At 41.9% G+C, this 18,743-nt stretch overlaps 1 protein-coding gene across 1 annotated transcript; it reads left to right on the forward strand.

The window, feature by feature from the left end:
- Positions 1 to 3,056: 3,056 nt before the first annotated feature.
- On the forward strand, positions 3,057 to 15,772 carry LOC137380449 (uncharacterized). The gene is made up of 2 exons (XM_068052375.1): positions 3,057 to 3,315; positions 15,534 to 15,772. The coding sequence occupies exons 1-2, from the start codon at positions 3,057 to 3,059 to the stop codon at positions 15,770 to 15,772; spliced, it is 498 nt and encodes a 165-aa protein (XP_067908476.1).
- Positions 15,773 to 18,743: the final 2,971 nt, after the last annotated feature.

Consider the following 18,743-nt stretch of genomic DNA (forward strand, 5'->3'; position numbering starts at 1 on the left):
AGAGGAGAAATCAGATAGCAGTGTCGAGGAGGAATCAGATGGCAGTGCAGAGGAGAAATCAGATAGCAGTGTAGAGGAGAAATCAGATACCAAAGTAAAGGAGAAATCAGATAGCAGTGTAGAGGAGAAATCTGATGGCAGTGTAGAGGAGAAATCAGATAGCAGTGTAGAGGGAAAATCAGATAGCAGTGTAGAGGAGAAATCAGATACCAAAGTAATGGAGAAATCAGATAGCAGTGTAGAGGAGAAATAAGATACCAAAGTAAAGGAGAAATCAGACACCAGTGTAGATGAGAAATCAGATAGCAGTGCAGAGGAAAAATCAGATGTCAGTGTAGAGGAGAAATCACATAGCAGTGTAGAGGAGAAATCAGATACCAAAGTAAATGAGAAATCAGATCGCAGTGTAGAGGAGAAATCAGATACCAAAGTAAAGGAGAAATCAGACAGCAGTGTAGATGAGAAATCAGATAGCAGTGCAGAGGAAAAATCAGATGTCAGTGTAGAGGAGACATCAGAGCGCAGTGTAGAGGAGAAATCATATGCCTAAGTAAAGGAGAAATCAGATCGCAGAGTTGAGGGGAAATCAGATATCAGTGTTGAGGAGAAATCAGATACCAAGTTAAAGGGGAAATCAGATAGCAGTGTAGAGGAGAAATCCGTGATCAGTGTAGAGGAGAAATCAGATAGGTGTAGAGGAGAAATCAGATAGCAGTGCAGAGGAGAAATCAGAAAGGTGTCGAGGAGAAATCAGATCGGTGTTGAGGAGAAATCAGATACCAAAGTAAAGGAGAAATCAGATCAGTGTAGAAGAGAAATCAGAAACCATAGTAAAGGAGAAATCAGATAGTTGTATAGGAGAAATCAGATAGCAGTGTAGAGGAGAAATCAGATAGCAGTGTAGAGGAGAATTCAGATGGCAGTGTGGAGGAGAAATCAGATATCAGTGTAGAGGAGAAATCAGGTAGGTGTAGAGGAGAAATCAGATAGCAGTGTAGAGGAGAAATCAGATAGGTGCAGACGCGAAATCAGAAACCAAAGTAAAGCAGAAATCAGATAGCAGTGTAGAGGAGAAATCAGATACCAAAGTAATGGAGAAATCAGATAGCAGTGTAGAGGAGAAATCAGATACCAATGTAAAGGAGAAATCAGACACCAGTGTAGATGAGAAATCAGATAGCAGTGCAGAGGAAAAATCAGATGTCAGTGTAGAGGAGAAATCACATAGCAGTGTAGAGGAGAAATCAGATACCAAAGTAAAGGAGAAATCAGACAGCAGTGCAGATGAGAAATCAGATAGCAGTGCAGAGGAAAAATCAGATGTCAGTGTAGAGGAGACATCAGAGTGCAGTGTAGAGGAGAAATCATATACCAAAGTAAAGGAGAAATCAGATCGCAGAGTTGAGGAGAAATCAGATACCAAATTAAAGGGGAAATCAGATAGCAGTGCAGAGGAGAAATCCGAGATCAGTGTAGAGGAGAAATCAGATAGGTGCAGAGGAGAAATCAGATAGCAGTGTAGAGGAGAAATCAGATAGGTGTAGAGGAGAAATCAGATCGGTGTTGAGGAGAAACCAGATACCAAAGTAAAGGAGAAATCAGATTGGTGTAGAAGAGAAATCAGAAACCAAAGTAAAGGAGAAATCAGATAGTTGTAGAGGAGAAATCAGATAGCAGTGCAGAGGAGAAATCAGATAGCAGTGTGGAGGAGAATTCAGATGGCAGTGTGGAGGAGAAATCAGATATCAGTGTAGAGGAGAAATCAGATAGGTGTAGAGGAGAAATCAGATAGCAGTGCAGAGGAGAAATCAGATAGGTGCAGACGCGAAATCAGATACCAAAGTAAAGCAGAAATCAGATAGCAGTGAAGAGGAGAAATCAGATAGCAGTGTAGAGGAGAAATCAGATAGGTATAGAGGAGAAATCAGATCGCAGTGTAGAGGAGAAATCAGATAGGTGTAGAGTAGAAATCAGATAGCACTGTCGAGGAGATATCAGATAGCAGTGCAGAGGAGAAATCACAGAGGTGCAGAGGTGTAATCAGATAGCAGTGTAGAGGAGAAATCAGATAGCAGTGCAGAGGAGATATCAGATAGCAGTGCAGAGGAGAAATCACAGAGGTGTAGAGGAGAAATCAGATAGCAGTGTAGAGTAGAAATCAGATAGGTGTAGAGGAGAAATCAGATAAGTGCAGAGAAGAAATCAGATAGCAGTGCAGAGGAAAAATCAGATAATTGCAAGAGCAGAAATCAGATTGCAGTGTCGAGGAAAAATCAGATAGCAGTGTAGAGGAGAAATCAGATACCAAAGTAAAGGAGAAATCAGACAGCAGTGTCGAGGTGAAATCAGATACCAAAGTAAAGGAGAAATCAGATAGCAGTGTCGAGGCGAAATCAGATAGCAGTGTAGAGGAGAAATCAGATACCAAAGTAAAGGAGAAATCAGATAGCAGTGTAAAGGACAAATCAGATAGCAGTGTGCAGGTGAAATCAGATACCAAAGTAAAGGAGAAATCAGACAGCAGTGTAGAGGAGAAATCAGATACCAAAGTAAAGGAGAAATCCGATAGCAGTGGAGAGGAGAAATCAGATAGTAGTGTAGAGGAGAAATCAGATACCAAAGTAAAGGAGAAATCAGACAGCAGTGTAGAGGAGAAAACAGATAGCAGTGTAAAGGAGAACTCAGATAGCAGTGTAGTGGAGAAATCAGATACCAAAGTAAAGGAGAAATCAGACAGCAGTGCAGAGGAGACATCAGATAGCAGTTTAGAGGAGAAATCAGGTGGCAGTGCAGAGGAGAAATCAGATAGCAGTGGCGAGGAGAAATCAGATGGCAGTGTAGAGGAGAAATCAGATAGCAGTGTCGAGGAGGAATCAGATGGCAGTGCAGAGGAGAAATCAGATAGCAGTGTAGAGGAGAAATCAGATACCAAAGTAAAGGAGAAATCATATAGCAGTGTAGAGGAGAAATCTGATGGCAGTGTAGAGGAGAAATCAGATAGCAGTGTAGAGGGAAAATCAGATAGCAGTGCAGAGGAGAAATCAGATACCAAAGTAATGGAGAAATCAGATAGCAGTGTAGAGGAGAAATCAGATACCAAAGTAAAGGAGAAATCAGACACCAGTGTAGATGAGAAATCAGATAGCAGTGCAGAGGAAAAATCAGATGTCAGTGTAGAGGAGAAATCACATAGCAGTGTAGAGGAGAAATCAGATACCAAAGTAAATGAGAAATCAGATCGCAGTGGAGAGGAGAAATCAGATACCAAAGTAAAGGAGAAATCAGACAGCAGTGTAGATGAGAAATCAGATAGCAGTGCAGAGGAAAAATCAGATGTCAGTGTAGAGGAGACATCAGAGCGCAGTGTAGAGGAGAAATCATATACCAAAGTAAAGGAGAAATCAGATCGCAGAGTTGAGGAGAAATCAGATATCAGTGTTGAGGAGAAATCAGATACCAAATTAATGGGGAAATCAGATAGCAGTGTAGAGGAGAAATCCGTGATCAGTGTAGAGGAGAAATCAGATAGGTGTAGAAGAGAAATCAGATAGCAGAGTAGAGGAGAAATCAGAAAGGTGTAGAGGAGAAATCAGATCGGTGTTGAGGAGAAATCAGATACCAAAGTAAAGGAGAAATCAGATCGGTGCAGAAGAGAAATCAGAAACCATAGTAAAGGAGAAATCAGATAGTTGTATAGGAGAAATCAGATAGCAGTGTAGAGGAGAAATCAGATAGCAGTGTAGAGGAGAATTCAGATGGCAGTGTGGAGGAGAAATCAGATATCAGTGTAGAGGAGAAATCGGATAGGTGTAGAGGAGAAATCAGATAGCAGTGTCGAGGAGAAATCAGATAGCAGTGCAGAGGAGAGATCAGATAGGTATAGAGGAGAAATCAGATAGCAGTGTAGAGGAGAAATCACAGAGGTGTAGAGGTGTAATCAGATAGTAGTGTAGTGGAGAAATCAGATAGGTGTAGAGGAGAAATCAGATAGCAGTGTAGTGGAGATATCAGATAGCAGTGCAGAGGAGAAATCACAGAGGTGTAGAGGTGTAATCAGATAGCAGTGTATAGGAGAAATCAGATAGGTGTAGAGGAGAAATCAGATAGCAGTGTAGTGGAGATATCAGATAGCAGTGCAGAGGAGAAATCACAGAGGTGTAGAGGAGAAATCAGATAGCAGTGTAGATGAGAAATCAGATAGCAGTGCAGAGGAAAAATCAGATGTCAGTGTAGAGGAGACATCAGAGCGCAGTGTAGAGGAGAAATCATATACCAAAGTAAAGGAGAAATCAGATCGCAGAGTTGAGGAGAAATCAGATATCAGTGTTGAGGAGAAATCAGATACCAAATTAAAGGGGAAATCAGATAGCAGTGTAGAGGAGAATTCCGTGATCAGTGTAGAGGAGAAATCAGATAGGTGTAGAGGAGAAATCAGATAGCAGAGTAGAGGAGAAATCAGAAAGGTGTAGAGGAGAAATCAGATCGGTGTTGAGGAGAAATCTGATACCAAAGTAAAGGAGAAATCAGATCGGTGTAGAAGAGAAATCAGAAACCATAGTAAAGGAGAAATCAGATAGCTGTATAGGAGAAATCAGATAGCAGTGTAGAAGAGAAATCAGATAGCAGTGTAGAGGAGAATTCAGATGGCAGTGTGGAGGAGAAATCAGATATCAGTGTAGAGGAGAAATCGGATAGGTGTAGAGGAGAAATCAGAAACCAAAGTAAAGCAGAAATCAGATAGCAGTGTAGAGGAGAAATCAGATAGCAGTGTAGAGGAGAGATCAGATAGGTATAGAGGAGAAATCAGATAGCAGTGTAGAGGAGAAATCAGATAGGTGTAGAGCAGAAATCAGATAGCAGTGTCGAGGAGATATCAGATAGCAGTGCAGAGGAGAAATCACAGAGGTGTAGAGGTGTAATCAGATAGCAGTGTAGAGGAGAAATCAGATAGGTGTAGAAGAGAAATCAGATAGCAGTGTAGAGGAGATATCAGATAGCAGTGCAGAGGAGAAATCACAGAGGTGTAGAGGAGAAATCAGATAGCAGTGTAGAGGAGAAATCACATAGGTGCAGAGGAGAAATCAGATAAGTGCAGAGAAGAAATCAGATAGCAGTGCAGAGGAAAAATCAGATAATTGCAAGAGGAGAAATCAGATTGCAGTGTAGAGGAAAAATCAGATAGCAGTGTCGAGGAGAAATCAGAACCAAAGTAAAGGAGAAATCAGACAGCAGTGTCGAGGTGAAATCAGATACCAAAGTAAAGGAGAAATCAGATAGCAGTGTCGAGGCGAAATCAGATAGCAGTGTAGAGGAGAAATCAGATACCAAAGTAAAGGAGAAATCAAATAGCAGTGTAGAGGAAAAATCAAATAGCAGTGTGGAGGTGAAATCAGATACCAAAGTAAAGGAGAAATCAGACAGCAGTGTGGAGGAGAAATCAGATACCAAAGTAAAGGAGAAATCCGATAGCAGTGGAGAGGAGAAATCAGATAGTAGTGTAGAGGAGAAATCAGATACCAAACTAAAGGAGAAATCAGATAGCAGTGCAGAGGAGAAATCAGATAGCAGAGTAGAGGAGAAATCAGATACCAAAGTAAAGGAGAAATCAGACAGCAGTGTAGAGGAGAAATCAGATAGCAGTGTAAAGGAGAACTCAGATAGCAGTGTAGTGGAGAAATCAGATAGCAGTGCAGAGGAGAAATCAGATACCAAAGTAAAGGAGAAATCAGATAGCAGTGCAGAGCAGACATCAGATAGCAGTGTAGAGGAGAAATCAGGTGGCAGTGCAGAGGAGAAATCAGATAGCAGTGTCGAGGAGAAATCAGATGGCAGTGTAGAGGAGAAATCAGATAGCAGTGTCGAGGAGAAATCAGATGGCAGTGCAGAGGGGAAATCAGATAGCAGTGCAGAGGAGAAATCAGATACCAAAGTAAAGGAGAAATCAGATAGCAGTGTAGAGGAGAAATCAGATGGCAGTGTAGAGGAGAAATCAGATAGCAGTGCAGAGGAGAAATCAGATACCAAAGTAAAGGAGAAATCAGATAGCAGTGTAGAGGAGAAATCAGATAGGTGTAGAGGAGAAATCAGATAGCAGTGTAGAGGAGAAATCAGATAGCAGCACAGGGGAGAAATCAGATAGGTGTAGAGGAGAAATCAGATAGCAGTGTCGAGGAGAAATCAGATAGGTGTAGAGGAGAAATCAGATACCAAAGTAAAGGATAAATCAGATAGCAGTGTAGAGGAGAAATCAGATACCTAAGTAAAGGAGAAATCAGATAGCAGTATAGAGGAGAAATCAGATAGGTGTAGAAGAGAAATCAGATAGCAGTGTAGAGGAGAAATCAGATAGCAGTGTAGAGGAAAAATCAGATAGGTGTAGAGGAGAAATCAGATAGCAGTGCAGAGGAGAAATCAGAGAGGTGTAGAGGAGAAATCAGATAGCAGTGTAGAGGAAAAATCAGATAGAAGTGCAGAGGAGAAATAAGATAGGTGCAGAGGAAAAATCAGATAGCTGTCGAGGAGAAATCAGATTAGTGTAGAGGAGAAATCAGATAGCAGTGTAGAGAGAAATCAGTATGGTGTCGAGGAGAAATCAGATAGCACTGGAGAGGAGAAATCAGATAGGTGTAGAGGAGAAATCAGATAGCAGTGCAGAGGAGAAATCCGATAGGTGTAGAGGAGAAATCAGATAGCATTGTTGTGGAGAAATCAGATAGCAGTGTAGACGAGAAATCAGATAGGTGTAGAGGAGAAATCAGATAGGTGTAGAGGAGAAATCAGATAGCAGTGTAGAGGAGATATCAGATAGCTGTGCAGAGGAGAATTCACAGAGGTGTAGAGGAGAAATCAGATAGCAGTGTACAGGTGAAATCAGATCATTGTAGAGGAGAAATCAGATAGCAGTGTAGAGGAGACATCAGATAGCAGTGTCGAGGAGGAATCAGATGGCAGTGCAGAGGAGAAATCAGATAGCAGTGTAGAGGAGAAATCAGATACCAAAGTAAAGGAGAAATCAGATAGCAGTGTAGAGGGAAAATCAGATAGCAGTGTAGAGGAGAAATCAGATACCAAAGTAATGGAGAAATCAGATAGCAGTGTAGAGGAGAAATCAGATACCAAAGTAAAGGAGAAATCAGACACCAGTGTAGATGAGAAATCAGATAGCAGTGCAGAGGAAAAATCAGATGTCAGTGTAGAGGAGAAATCACATAGCAGTGTGGAGGAGAAATCAGATACCAAAGTAAATGAGAAATCAGATCGCAGTGTAGAGGAGAAATCAGATACCAAAGTAAAGGAGAAATCAGACAGCAGTGTAGATGAGAAATCAGATAGCAGTGCAGAGGAAAAATCAGATGTCAGTGTAGAGGAGACATCAGAGCGCAGTGTAGAGGAGAAATCATATACTAAAGTAAAGGAGAAATCAGATCGCAGAGTTGAGGAGAAATCAGATATCAGTGTTGAGGAGAAATCAGATACCAAATTAAAGGGGAAATCAGATAGCAGTGTAGAGGAGAAATCCGTGATCAGTGTAGAGGAGAAATCAGATAGGTGTAGAGGAGAAATCAGATAGCAGTGTAGAGGAGAAATCAGATAGGTGTAGAGGAGAAATCAGATCGGTGTTGAGGAGAAATCAGATACCAAAGTAAAGGAGAAATCAGATCGGTGTAGAAGAGAAATCAGAAACCATAGTAAAGGAGAAATCAGATAGTTGCATAGGAGAAATCAGATAGCAGTGCAGAGGAGAAATCAGATAGCAGTGTAGAGGAGAATTCAGATGGCAGTGTGGAGGAGAAATCAGATATCAGTGTAGAGGAGAAATCAGATAGGTGTAGAGGAGAATTCAGATAGCAGTGTAGAGGAGAAATCAGATAGGTGCAGACGCGAAATCAGATACCAAAGTAAAGCAGAAATCAGATAGCAGTGTAGAGGAGAAATCAGATAGCAGTGTAGAGGAGAGATCAGATAGGTATAGAGGAGAAATCAGATAGCAGTGTAGAGGAGAAATCAGATAGGTGTAGAGCAGAAATCAGATAGCAGTGTCGAGGAGATATCAGATAGCAGTGCTGAGGAGAAATCACAGAGGTGTAGAGGTGTAATCAGATAGCAGTGTAGAGGAGAAATCAGATAGGTGTAGAGGAGAAATCAGATAGCAGTGTGGAGGAGATATCAGATAGCAGTGCAGAGGAGAAATCACAGAGGTGTGGAGGAGAAATCAGATAGCAGTGTAGAGTAGAAATCAGATAGGTGTAGAGTAGAAATCAGATAAGTGCAGAGAAGAAATCAGATAGCAGTGCAGAGGAAAAATCAGATAATTGCAAGAGGAAAAATCAGATTGCAGTGTCGAGGAGAAATCAGATACCAAAGTAAAGGAGAAATCAGACAGCAGTGTTGAGGTGAAATCAGATACCAAAGTAAAGGAGAAATCAGATAGCAGTGTCGAGGCGAAATCAGATAGCAGTGTAGAGGAGAAATCAGATACCAAAGTAAAGGAGAAATCAGACAGCAGTGTAGAGGAGAAATCAGATACCAAAGTAAAGGAGAAATCAGACAGCAGTGTAGAGGAGAAATCAGATACCAAAGTAAAGGAGAAATCCGATAGCAGTGGAGAGGAGAAATCAGATAGTAGTGTAGAGGAGAAATCAGATACCAAACTAAAGGAGAAATCAGATAGCAGTGCAGAGGAGAAATCAGACAGCAGTGTAGAGGAGAAATCAGATACCAAAGTAAAGGAGAAATCAGACAGCAGTGTAGAGGAGAAATCAGATAGCAGTGTAAAGGAGAACTCAGATAGCAGTCTAGTGGAGAAATCAGATAGCAGTGCAGAGGAGAAATCAGATACCAAAGTAAAGGAGAAATCAGATAGCAGTGCAGAGCAGACATCAGATAGCAGTGTAGAGGAGAAATCAGGTGGCAGTGCAGAGGAGAAATCAGATAGCAGTGTCGAGGAGAAATCAGATGGCAGTGCAGAGGAGAACTCAGATAGCAGTGTCGAGGAGAAATCAGATGGCAGTGCAGAGGAGAAATCAGATAGCAGTGTAGAGGAAAAATCAAATAGCAGTCTGGAGGTGAAATCAGATACCAAAGTAAAGGAGAAATCAGACAGCAGTGTAGAGGAGAAATCAGATACCAAAGTAAAGGAGAAATCCGATAGCAGTGGAGAGGAGAAATCAGATAGTAGTGTAGAGGAGAAATCAGATACCAAACTAAAGGAGAAATCAGATAGCAGTGCAGAGGAGAAATCAGACAGCAGTGTAGAGGAGAAATCAGATACCAAAGTAAAGGAGAAATCAGACAGCAGTGTAGAGGAGAAATCAGATAGCAGTGTAAAGGAGAACTCAGATAGCAGTCTAGTGGAGAAATCAGATAGCAGTGCAGAGGAGAAATCAGATACCAAAGTAAAGGAGAAATCAGATAGCAGTGCAGAGCAGACATCAGATAGCAGTGTAGAGGAGAAATCAGGTGGCAGTGCAGAGGAGAAATCAGATAGCAGTGTCGAGGAGAAATCAGATGGCAGTGCAGAGGAGAACTCAGATAGCAGTGTCGAGGAGAAATCAGATGGCAGTGCAGAGGAGAAATCAGATAGCAGTGTAGAGGAGAAATCAGATACCAAAGTAAAGGAGAAATCAGATAGCAGTGTAGAGGAGAAATCAGATGGCAGTGTAGAGGAGAAATCAGATAGCAGTGCAGAGGAGAAATCAGATACCAAAGTAAAGGAGAAATCAGATAGCAGTGTAGAGGAGAAATCAGATAGGTGTAGAGGAGAAATCAGATAGCAGTGGAGAGGAGAAATCAGATAGCAGCACAGGGGAGAAATCAGATAGGTGTAGAGGAGAAATCAGATAGCAGTGTCGAGGAGAAATCAGATAGGTGTAGAGGAGAAATCAGATACCAAAGTAAAGGATAAATCAGATAGCAGTGTAGAGGAGAAATCAGATACCTAAGTAAAGGAGAAATCAGACAGCAGTGTAGAGGAGAAATCAGATACCAAAGTAAAGGAGAAATCCGATAGCAGTGGAGAGGAGAAATCAGATAGTAGTGTAGAGGAGAAATCAGATACCAAACTAAAGGAGAAATCAGATAGCAGTGCAGAGGAGAAATCAGACAGCAGTGTAGAGGAGAAATCAGATACCAAAGTAAAGGAGAAATCAGACAGCAGTGTAGAGGAGAAATCAGATAGCAGTGTAAAGGAGAACTCAGATAGCAGTCTAGTGGAGAAATCAGATAGCAGTGCAGAGGAGAAATCAGATACCAAAGTAAAGGAGAAATCAGATAGCAGTGCAGAGCAGACATCAGATAGCAGTGTAGAGGAGAAATCAGGTGGCAGTGCAGAGGAGAAATCAGATAGCAGTGTCGAGGAGAAATCAGATGGCAGTGCAGAGGAGAACTCAGATAGCAGTGTCGAGGAGAAATCAGATGGCAGTGCAGAGGAGAAATCAGATAGCAGTGTAGAGGAAAAATCAAATAGCAGTCTGGAGGTGAAATCAGATACCAAAGTAAAGGAGAAATCCGACAGCAGTGTAGAGGAGAAATCAGATACCAAAGTAAAGGAGAAATCCGATAGCAGTGGAGAGGAGAAATCAGATAGTAGTGTAGAGGAGAAATCAGATACCAAACTAAAGGAGAAATCAGATAGCAGTGCAGAGGAGAAATCAGACAGCAGTGTAGAGGAGAAATCAGATACCAAAGTAAAGGAGAAATCAGACAGCAGTGTAGAGGAGAAATCAGATAGCAGTGTAAAGGAGAACTCAGATAGCAGTCTAGTGGAGAAATCAGATAGCAGTGCAGAGGAGAAATCAGATACCAAAGTAAAGGAGAAATCAGATAGCAGTGCAGAGCAGACATCAGATAGCAGTGTAGAGGAGAAATCAGGTGGCAGTGCAGAGGAGAAATCAGATAGCAGTGTCGAGGAGAAATCAGATGGCAGTGCAGAGGAGAACTCAGATAGCAGTGTCGAGGAGAAATCAGATGGCAGTGCAGAGGAGAAATCAGATAGCAGTGTAGAGGAGAAATCAGATACCAAAGTAAAGGAGAAATCAGATAGCAGTGTAGAGGAGAAATCAGATGGCAGTGTAGAGGAGAAATCAGATAGCAGTGCAGAGGAGAAATCAGATACCAAAGTAAAGGAGAAATCAGATAGCAGTGTAGAGGAGAAATCAGATAGGTGTAGAGGAGAAATCAGATAGCAGTGGAGAGGAGAAATCAGATAGCAGCACAGGGGAGAAATCAGATAGGTGTAGAGGAGAAATCAGATAGCAGTGTCGAGGAGAAATCAGATAGGTGTAGAGGAGAAATCAGATACCAAAGTAAAGGATAAATCAGATAGCAGTGTAGAGGAGAAATCAGATACCTAAGTAAAGGAGAAATCAGATAGCAGTATAGAGGAGAAATCAGATAGGTGTAGAAGAGAAATCAGATAGCAGTGTAGAGGAGAAATCAGAGCGCAGTGTAGAGGAAAAATCAGATAGGTGTAGAGGAGAAATCAGATAGCAGTGCAGAGGAGAAATCAGAGAGGTGTAGAGGAGAAATCAGATAGCAGTGTAGAGGAAAAATCAGATAGAAGTGCAGAGGAGAAATAAGATAGGTGCAGAGGAAAAATCAGATAGCTGTCGAGGAGAAATCAGATGCGTGCAGAGGAGAAATCAGATAGCAGTGTAGAGGAGAAATCAGTATGGTGTCGAGGAGAAATCAGATAGCACTGGAGAGGAGAAATCAGATAGCAGTGCAGAGGAGAAATCCGATAGGTGTAGAGGAGAAATCAGATAGCATTGTAGTGGAGAAATCAGATAGCAGTGTAGAGGAGAAATCAGATAGGTGTAGAGGAGAAATCAGATAGGTGTAGAGGAGAAATCAGATAGCAGTGTACAGGTGAAATCAGATCGGTGTAGAGGAGAAATCAGATAGCAGTGTAGAGGAGAAATCAGATAAGTGTAGAGGAGAAATCAGATAGCAGTGTAGAGGGAAAATCAGATAGCAGTGTAGAGGAGAAATCAGATACCAAAGTAAAGGAGAAATCAGACAGCAGTGTAGATGAGAACTCATTTAGCAGTGCAGAGGAAAAATCAGATGTCAGTGCAGAGGAGAAATCACATAGCTGTGTCGAGGAGAAATCAGATACCAAAGTAAAGGAGAAATCAGATAGCAGTGTCGAGGAGAAATCAGATATCAGTGTTGAGGAGAAGTCAGATACCAAAGTAAAGGGGAAATCAGATAGCAGTGCAGAGGAGAAATCCGAGATCAGTGTAGAGGAGAAATCAGATAGGTGTAGAGGAGAAACAGATAGCAGTTTAGAGGAGAAATCAGATAGGTGTAGAGGAGAAATCAGATCGGTGTTGAGGAGAAATCAGATACCAAAGTAAAGGAGAAATCAGATCAGTGTAGAGGAGAAATCAGATAGCAGTGTCGCGGAGAAATCAGATAAGTGTAGAGGAGAAATCAGATAGCAGTGTCGAGGAGATATCAGATAACAGTGTAGAGGAGAAATCGCAGAGGTGTAGAGGAGAAATCAGATAGCAGTGTACAGGTGAAATCAGATCGGTGTAGAGGAGAAATCAGATAGCAGTGTCGAGGAGAAATCAGATAAGTGTGGAGGAGAAATCAGATAGCAGTGTAGAGGGAAAATCTGATAGCAGTGTAGAGGAGAAATCAGATACCAAAGTAAAGGAGAAATCAGATCGCAGTGTCAAGGAGAAATCAGATATCAGTGTCGAGGAGAAATCAGTTACCAAAGTAAAGGAGAAATGAGATAGCAGTGTAGAGGAGAAATCCGAGATCAGTGTAGAGGAGAAATCAGATAGGTGTGGAGGAGAAATCAGATAGCAGTGTAGAGGAGAAATCAGATAGGTGTAGAGGAGAAATCAGATAGCAGTGGAGAGGAGAAATCAGATAGCAGCACAGGGGAGAAATCAGATAGGTGTAGAGGAGAAATCAGATAGCAGTGTCGAGGAGAAATCAGATAGGTGTAGAGGAGAAATCAGATACCAAAGTAAAGGATAAATCAGATAGCAGTGTAGAGGAGAAATCAGATACCTAAGTAAAGGAGAAATCAGATAGCAGTATAGAGGAGAAATCAGATAGGTGTAGAAGAGAAATCAGATAGCAGTGTAGAGGAGAAATCAGAGCGCAGTGTAGAGGAAAAATCAGATAGGTGTAGAGGAGAAATCAGATAGCAGTGCAGAGGAGAAATCAGAGAGGTGTAGAGGAGAAATCAGATAGCAGTGTAGAGGAAAAATCAGATAGAAGTGCAGAGGAGAAATAAGATAGGTGCAGAGGAAAAATCAGATAGCTGTCGAGGAGAAATCAGATGCGTGCAGAGGAGAAATCAGATAGCAGTGTAGAGGAGAAATCAGTATGGTGTCGAGGAGAAATCAGATAGCACTGGAGAGGAGAAATCAGATAGCAGTGCAGAGGAGAAATCCGATAGGTGTAGAGGAGAAATCAGATAGCATTGTAGTGGAGAAATCAGATAGCAGTGTAGAGGAGAAATCAGATAGGTGTAGAGGAGAAATCAGATAGGTGTAGAGGAGAAATCAGATAGCAGTGTACAGGTGAAATCAGATCGGTGTAGAGGAGAAATCAGATAGCAGTGTAGAGGAGAAATCAGATAAGTGTAGAGGAGAAATCAGATAGCAGTGTAGAGGGAAAATCAGATAGCAGTGTAGAGGAGAAATCAGATACCAAAGTAAAGGAGAAATCAGACAGCAGTGTAGATGAGAACTCATTTAGCAGTGCAGAGGAAAAATCAGATGTCAGTGCAGAGGAGAAATCACATAGCTGTGTCGAGGAGAAATCAGATACCAAAGTAAAGGAGAAATCAGATAGCAGTGTCGAGGAGAAATCAGATATCAGTGTTGAGGAGAAGTCAGATACCAAAGTAAAGGGGAAATCAGATAGCAGTGCAGAGGAGAAATCCGAGATCAGTGTAGAGGAGAAATCAGATAGGTGTAGAGGAGAAACAGATAGCAGTTTAGAGGAGAAATCAGATAGGTGTAGAGGAGAAATCAGATCGGTGTTGAGGAGAAATCAGATACCAAAGTAAAGGAGAAATCAGATCAGTGTAGAGGAGAAATCAGATAGCAGTGTCGCGGAGAAATCAGATAAGTGTAGAGGAGAAATCAGATAGCAGTGTCGAGGAGATATCAGATAACAGTGTAGAGGAGAAATCGCAGAGGTGTAGAGGAGAAATCAGATAGCAGTGTACAGGTGAAATCAGATCGGTGTAGAGGAGAAATCAGATAGCAGTGTCGAGGAGAAATCAGATAAGTGTGGAGGAGAAATCAGATAGCAGTGTAGAGGGAAAATCTGATAGCAGTGTAGAGGAGAAATCAGATACCAAAGTAAAGGAGAAATCAGATCGCAGTGTCAAGGAGAAATCAGATATCAGTGTCGAGGAGAAATCAGTTACCAAAGTAAAGGAGAAATGAGATAGCAGTGTAGAGGAGAAATCCGAGATCAGTGTAGAGGAGAAATCAGATAGGTGTGGAGGAGAAATCAGATAGCAGTGTAGAGGAGAAATCAGATAGGTGTAGAGGAGAAATCAGATCGGTGTAGAGGAGAAATCAGATACCAAAGTAAAGGAGAAATCAGATAATTGTGGAGGAGAAATCAGATTGCAGTGTGGAGGAGAAATCAGATACCAATGTAAAGGAGAAATCAGATAGCAATGCAGAGGAGACATCAGATACCAAAGTAAAGGAGAAATCAGATAGGTGTAGAGGAGAACTCAGAGAGCAGTGTCGAGGAGAAATCAGATGGCAGTGTGGAGGAGAAATCTGATGGCAGTGTAGAGGAGAAATCAGATAGCAGTGTCGAGGAGAAATCAGATGGCAGTGTAGAGGAGAAATCAGATAGCAGTGTAGAGGAGAAATCAGGTAGGTGTAGAAGAGAAATCAGATAGCAGTGTAGAGGAGAAATCAGATAGCAGTGTAGAGGAAAAATCAGATAGGTGTAGAGGAGAAATCAGATAACAGTGCAGAGGAGAAATGAGAGAGGTGTAGAGGAGAAATCAGATCGCAGTGTAGAGGAAAAATCAGATAGAAATGCAGAGGAGAAATAAGATAGGTGTAGGAAAAATCAGATAGCTGTCGAGGAGAAATCAGATGGGTGTAGAGGAGAAATCAGATAGCAGTGCAGAGGAGAAATCAGATAGGTGTCGAGGAGAAATCAGAAAGCAGTGTAGAGGAGAAATCAGATAGCACTGCAGAGAAGAAATCAGATAGGTGTAGAGGAGAAATCAGATAGAAGTGCAGAGGAGAAATAAGATAGGTGTAGAGGAAAAATCAGATCGCTGTCGAGGAGAAATCAGATGGGTGTAGAGGAGAAATCAGATAGCAGTGTCGAGGAGAAATCAGATACGTGTCGAGGAGAAATCAGATAGCAGTGTCGAGGAGAAATCAGATGGCAGTGTGGAGGAGAAATCAGATATCAGTGCAGAGGAGAAATCAGATAGGTGTAGAGGAGAAATCAGATAGCAGTGTAGAGGAGAAATCAGATAGGTGCAGACAAGAAATCAGATACCAAAGTAAAGCAAAAATCAGATAGCAGTGTAGAGGAGAAATCAGATAGCAGTGTAGAGGAGAAATCAGACAACAGTGTAGAGGATAAATCAGACAGCAGTGAGGAGGAGAAATCAGACAACAGAGAAGAGGAGAAATCAGACAGCAGAGAAGAGGAGAAATCAGACAGCAGTGAAGAGGATAAATCAGACAGCAGTGAAGAGGATAATTCAGACAGCAGTGAAGAGGAGAAATCAGATTGCAGCATCAAGGAGAAATGAGATAGCAGTGAAGAGGATAAATCAGACAGCAGTGAAGAGGAGAAATCAGACAACAGTGTCGAGGAGAAATCAGATGGCAGTGTAGAGGAGAAATCAGATAGCAGTGTCGAGGAGAAATCAAATAGCAGTGTAGAGGGGAAATCAGATACCAAAGTAAAGGAGAAATCAGATAGCAGTGTAGAGGAGAAATCAGATAGCAGTGAAGAGGAGAAATCAGACAGCAGAGAAGAGGAGAAATCAGACAGCAGAGAAGAGGAGAAATCAGACAGCAGTGAAGAGGATAAATCAGACAGCAGTGAACAGCAGAAATCAGACAGCAGTGAAGAGGAGAAATCAGACAGCAGTGAAGAGGATAAATCAGACAGCAGTGAACAGCAGAAATCAGACAGCAGTGAAGAGGAGAAATCATACAGCAGTGAAGAGGAGATATCAGACAGCAGTGTAGAGGAGAAATCAGACAGCAGTGAAGACGAGAAATCAGACAGCAGTGAAGAGGAGAAATCAGACAAGTGTAGAGGAGAAATCAGACAGCAGAGAAGAGGAGAAATCAGACAGCAGTGAAGAGGATAAATCAGACAGCAGTGAAGAGGATAAATCAGACAGCAGTGAAGAGGAGAAATCATACAACAGTGAAGAGGAGAAATCAGACAGCAGCATCGAGGAGAAATGAGACAGCAGTGAAGAGGAGAAATCATACAACAGTGTAGAGGAGAAATCAGATAGCAATGAAGAGGAGAAATCATACAACAGTGTAGAGGAGAAATCAGACAGCAGTGAAGAGGAGAAATCAGACAGCAGTGAAGAGGAGAAATCATACAACAGTGAAGAGGAGAAATCATACAACAGTGAAGAGGAGAAATCAGACAGCAGTGAAGAGGAGAAATCATACAAGTGTCGAGGAGAAATCAGATAGCAGCATCGAGGAGAAATCAGACAGCAGTGAAGAGGAGAAATCATACAACAGTGTAGAGGAGAAATCAGATAGCAGCATCGAGGAGAAATCAGACAGCAGTGAAGAGGAGAAATCATACAACAGTGAAGAGGTGAAATCATACAACAGTGAAGAGGAGAAATCAGACAGCAGTGAAGAGGAGAAATCAGACAGCAGTGAAGAGGAGAAATCATACAACAGTGTCGAGGAGAAATCAGATAGCAGCATCGAGGAGAAATCAGACAGCAGTGAAGAGGAGAAATCATACAACAGTGAAGAGGAGAAATCATACAACAGTGAAGAGGAGAAATCAGACAGCAGTGAAGAGGAGAAATCATACAACAGTGAAGAGGAGAAATCATACAACAGTGAAGAGGAGAAGTCAGACAGCAGTGAAGAGGAGAAATCAGACAGCAGTGAAGAGGAGAAATCATACAACAGTGTCGAGGAGAAATCAGATAGCAGCATCGAGGAGAAATCAGACAGCAGTGAAGAGGATAAATCATACAACAGTGAAGAGGAGAAATCAGATAGCAGCATCGAGGAGAAATCATACAACAGTGTCGAGGAGAAATCAGACAGCAGTGAAGAGGATAAATCATACAACAGTGTAAAGGAGAAATCGTACAGCAGTGAAGAGGAGAAATCAGACAGCAGTGAAGAGGAGAAATCATACAACAGTGAAGAGGAGAAATCAGACAGCAGTGAAGAGGAGAAATCATACAACAGTGTAAAGGAGAAATCGTACAGCAGTGAAGAGGAGAAATCAGACAGCAGTGAAGAGGGGAAATCAGACAGCAGTGAAGAGGAGAAATCATACAACAGTGTCGAGGAGAAATCAGACAGCAGTGAAGAGGATAAATCATACAACAGTGTAAAGGAGAAATCGTACAGCAGTGAAGAGGAGAAATCAGACAACAATGTAGAGGAGAAATCCTATCGCAGTGTGGAGGAGAAATCGGACAACAGTGTAGAGGAGAAATCAGACAACAGTGAAGAGGATAAATCAGACAGCAGTGAAGAGGAGATATCAGACAGCAGTGAAGAGGAGAAATCAGACTGCAGTGAAGAAGATAAATCAGACAGCAGTGAAGAGGAGAAATCAGACAGCAGTGAAGAGGAGAAATCAGACCGCAGTGAAGAGGAGAAATCAGACAGCAGTGAAGAGGAGAAATCATACAACAGCGAAGAGAAAAAAATCATACAACAGTGTAGAGGAGAAATCAGACAGCAGTGAAAAGGAGAAATCATACAACAGTATGGAGAAGAAATCAGAGAGCAGTGTAGAGGAGAAATCAGACAACAGTGTAGAGGAGAAATCATACAACAGTATGGAGAAGAAATCAGAGAGCAGTGTAGAGGAGAAATCAGACAACAGTGCAGAGGAGAAATCATACAACAGTTTAGAGGAGAAATCAGACAACAGTGTAGAGGAGAAATCAGACAGCAGTGAAGAGGAGAAATCAGACAGCAGTGAAGAGGAGAAATCAGACAGCAGTGAAGAGGAGAAATCAGATAGGTGTAGAGGAGAAATCAGATAGCAGTGCCGAGGAGAAATCAGATACCAAAGTAAAGGAGAAATCAGATAGCAGTGTAGTGGAGAAATCAGACAGCAGTGAAGAGGAGAAATCAGACAGCAGTGAAGAGGAGAAATCATACAACAGTGCAGAGGAGAAATCAGATAGCAGTGCCGAGGAGAAATCAGATACCAAAGTAAAGGAGAAATCAGATAGCAGTGTAGAGGAGAAATCAGATAGCAGTGCCAAGGAGAAATCAGATAGCAGTGCCGAGGAGAAATCAGGTAGCAGTGTGGAGGAGAAATTGGACAGCCATGTAGAGCAGAAATCAGGTAGCCGTGTAGAGGAGAAATAAGAACAAAGAACAAAGAACCAAGAACAGTACAGCACAGGAACAGGCCATTCGGCCCTCCAAGCCTGCGCCGATCTTGATGCCTGCCTAAACTAACACCTTCCGCACTTTCGGGGCCCATATCCCTCTATTCCCTTCCTATTCATGTATTTGTCAAGATGTCTCTTAAAT

This window comes from Heterodontus francisci, chromosome 19, assembly GCF_036365525.1.
Source record: "Heterodontus francisci isolate sHetFra1 chromosome 19, sHetFra1.hap1, whole genome shotgun sequence".
Lineage (NCBI taxonomy): Eukaryota > Metazoa > Chordata > Chondrichthyes > Heterodontiformes > Heterodontidae > Heterodontus > Heterodontus francisci.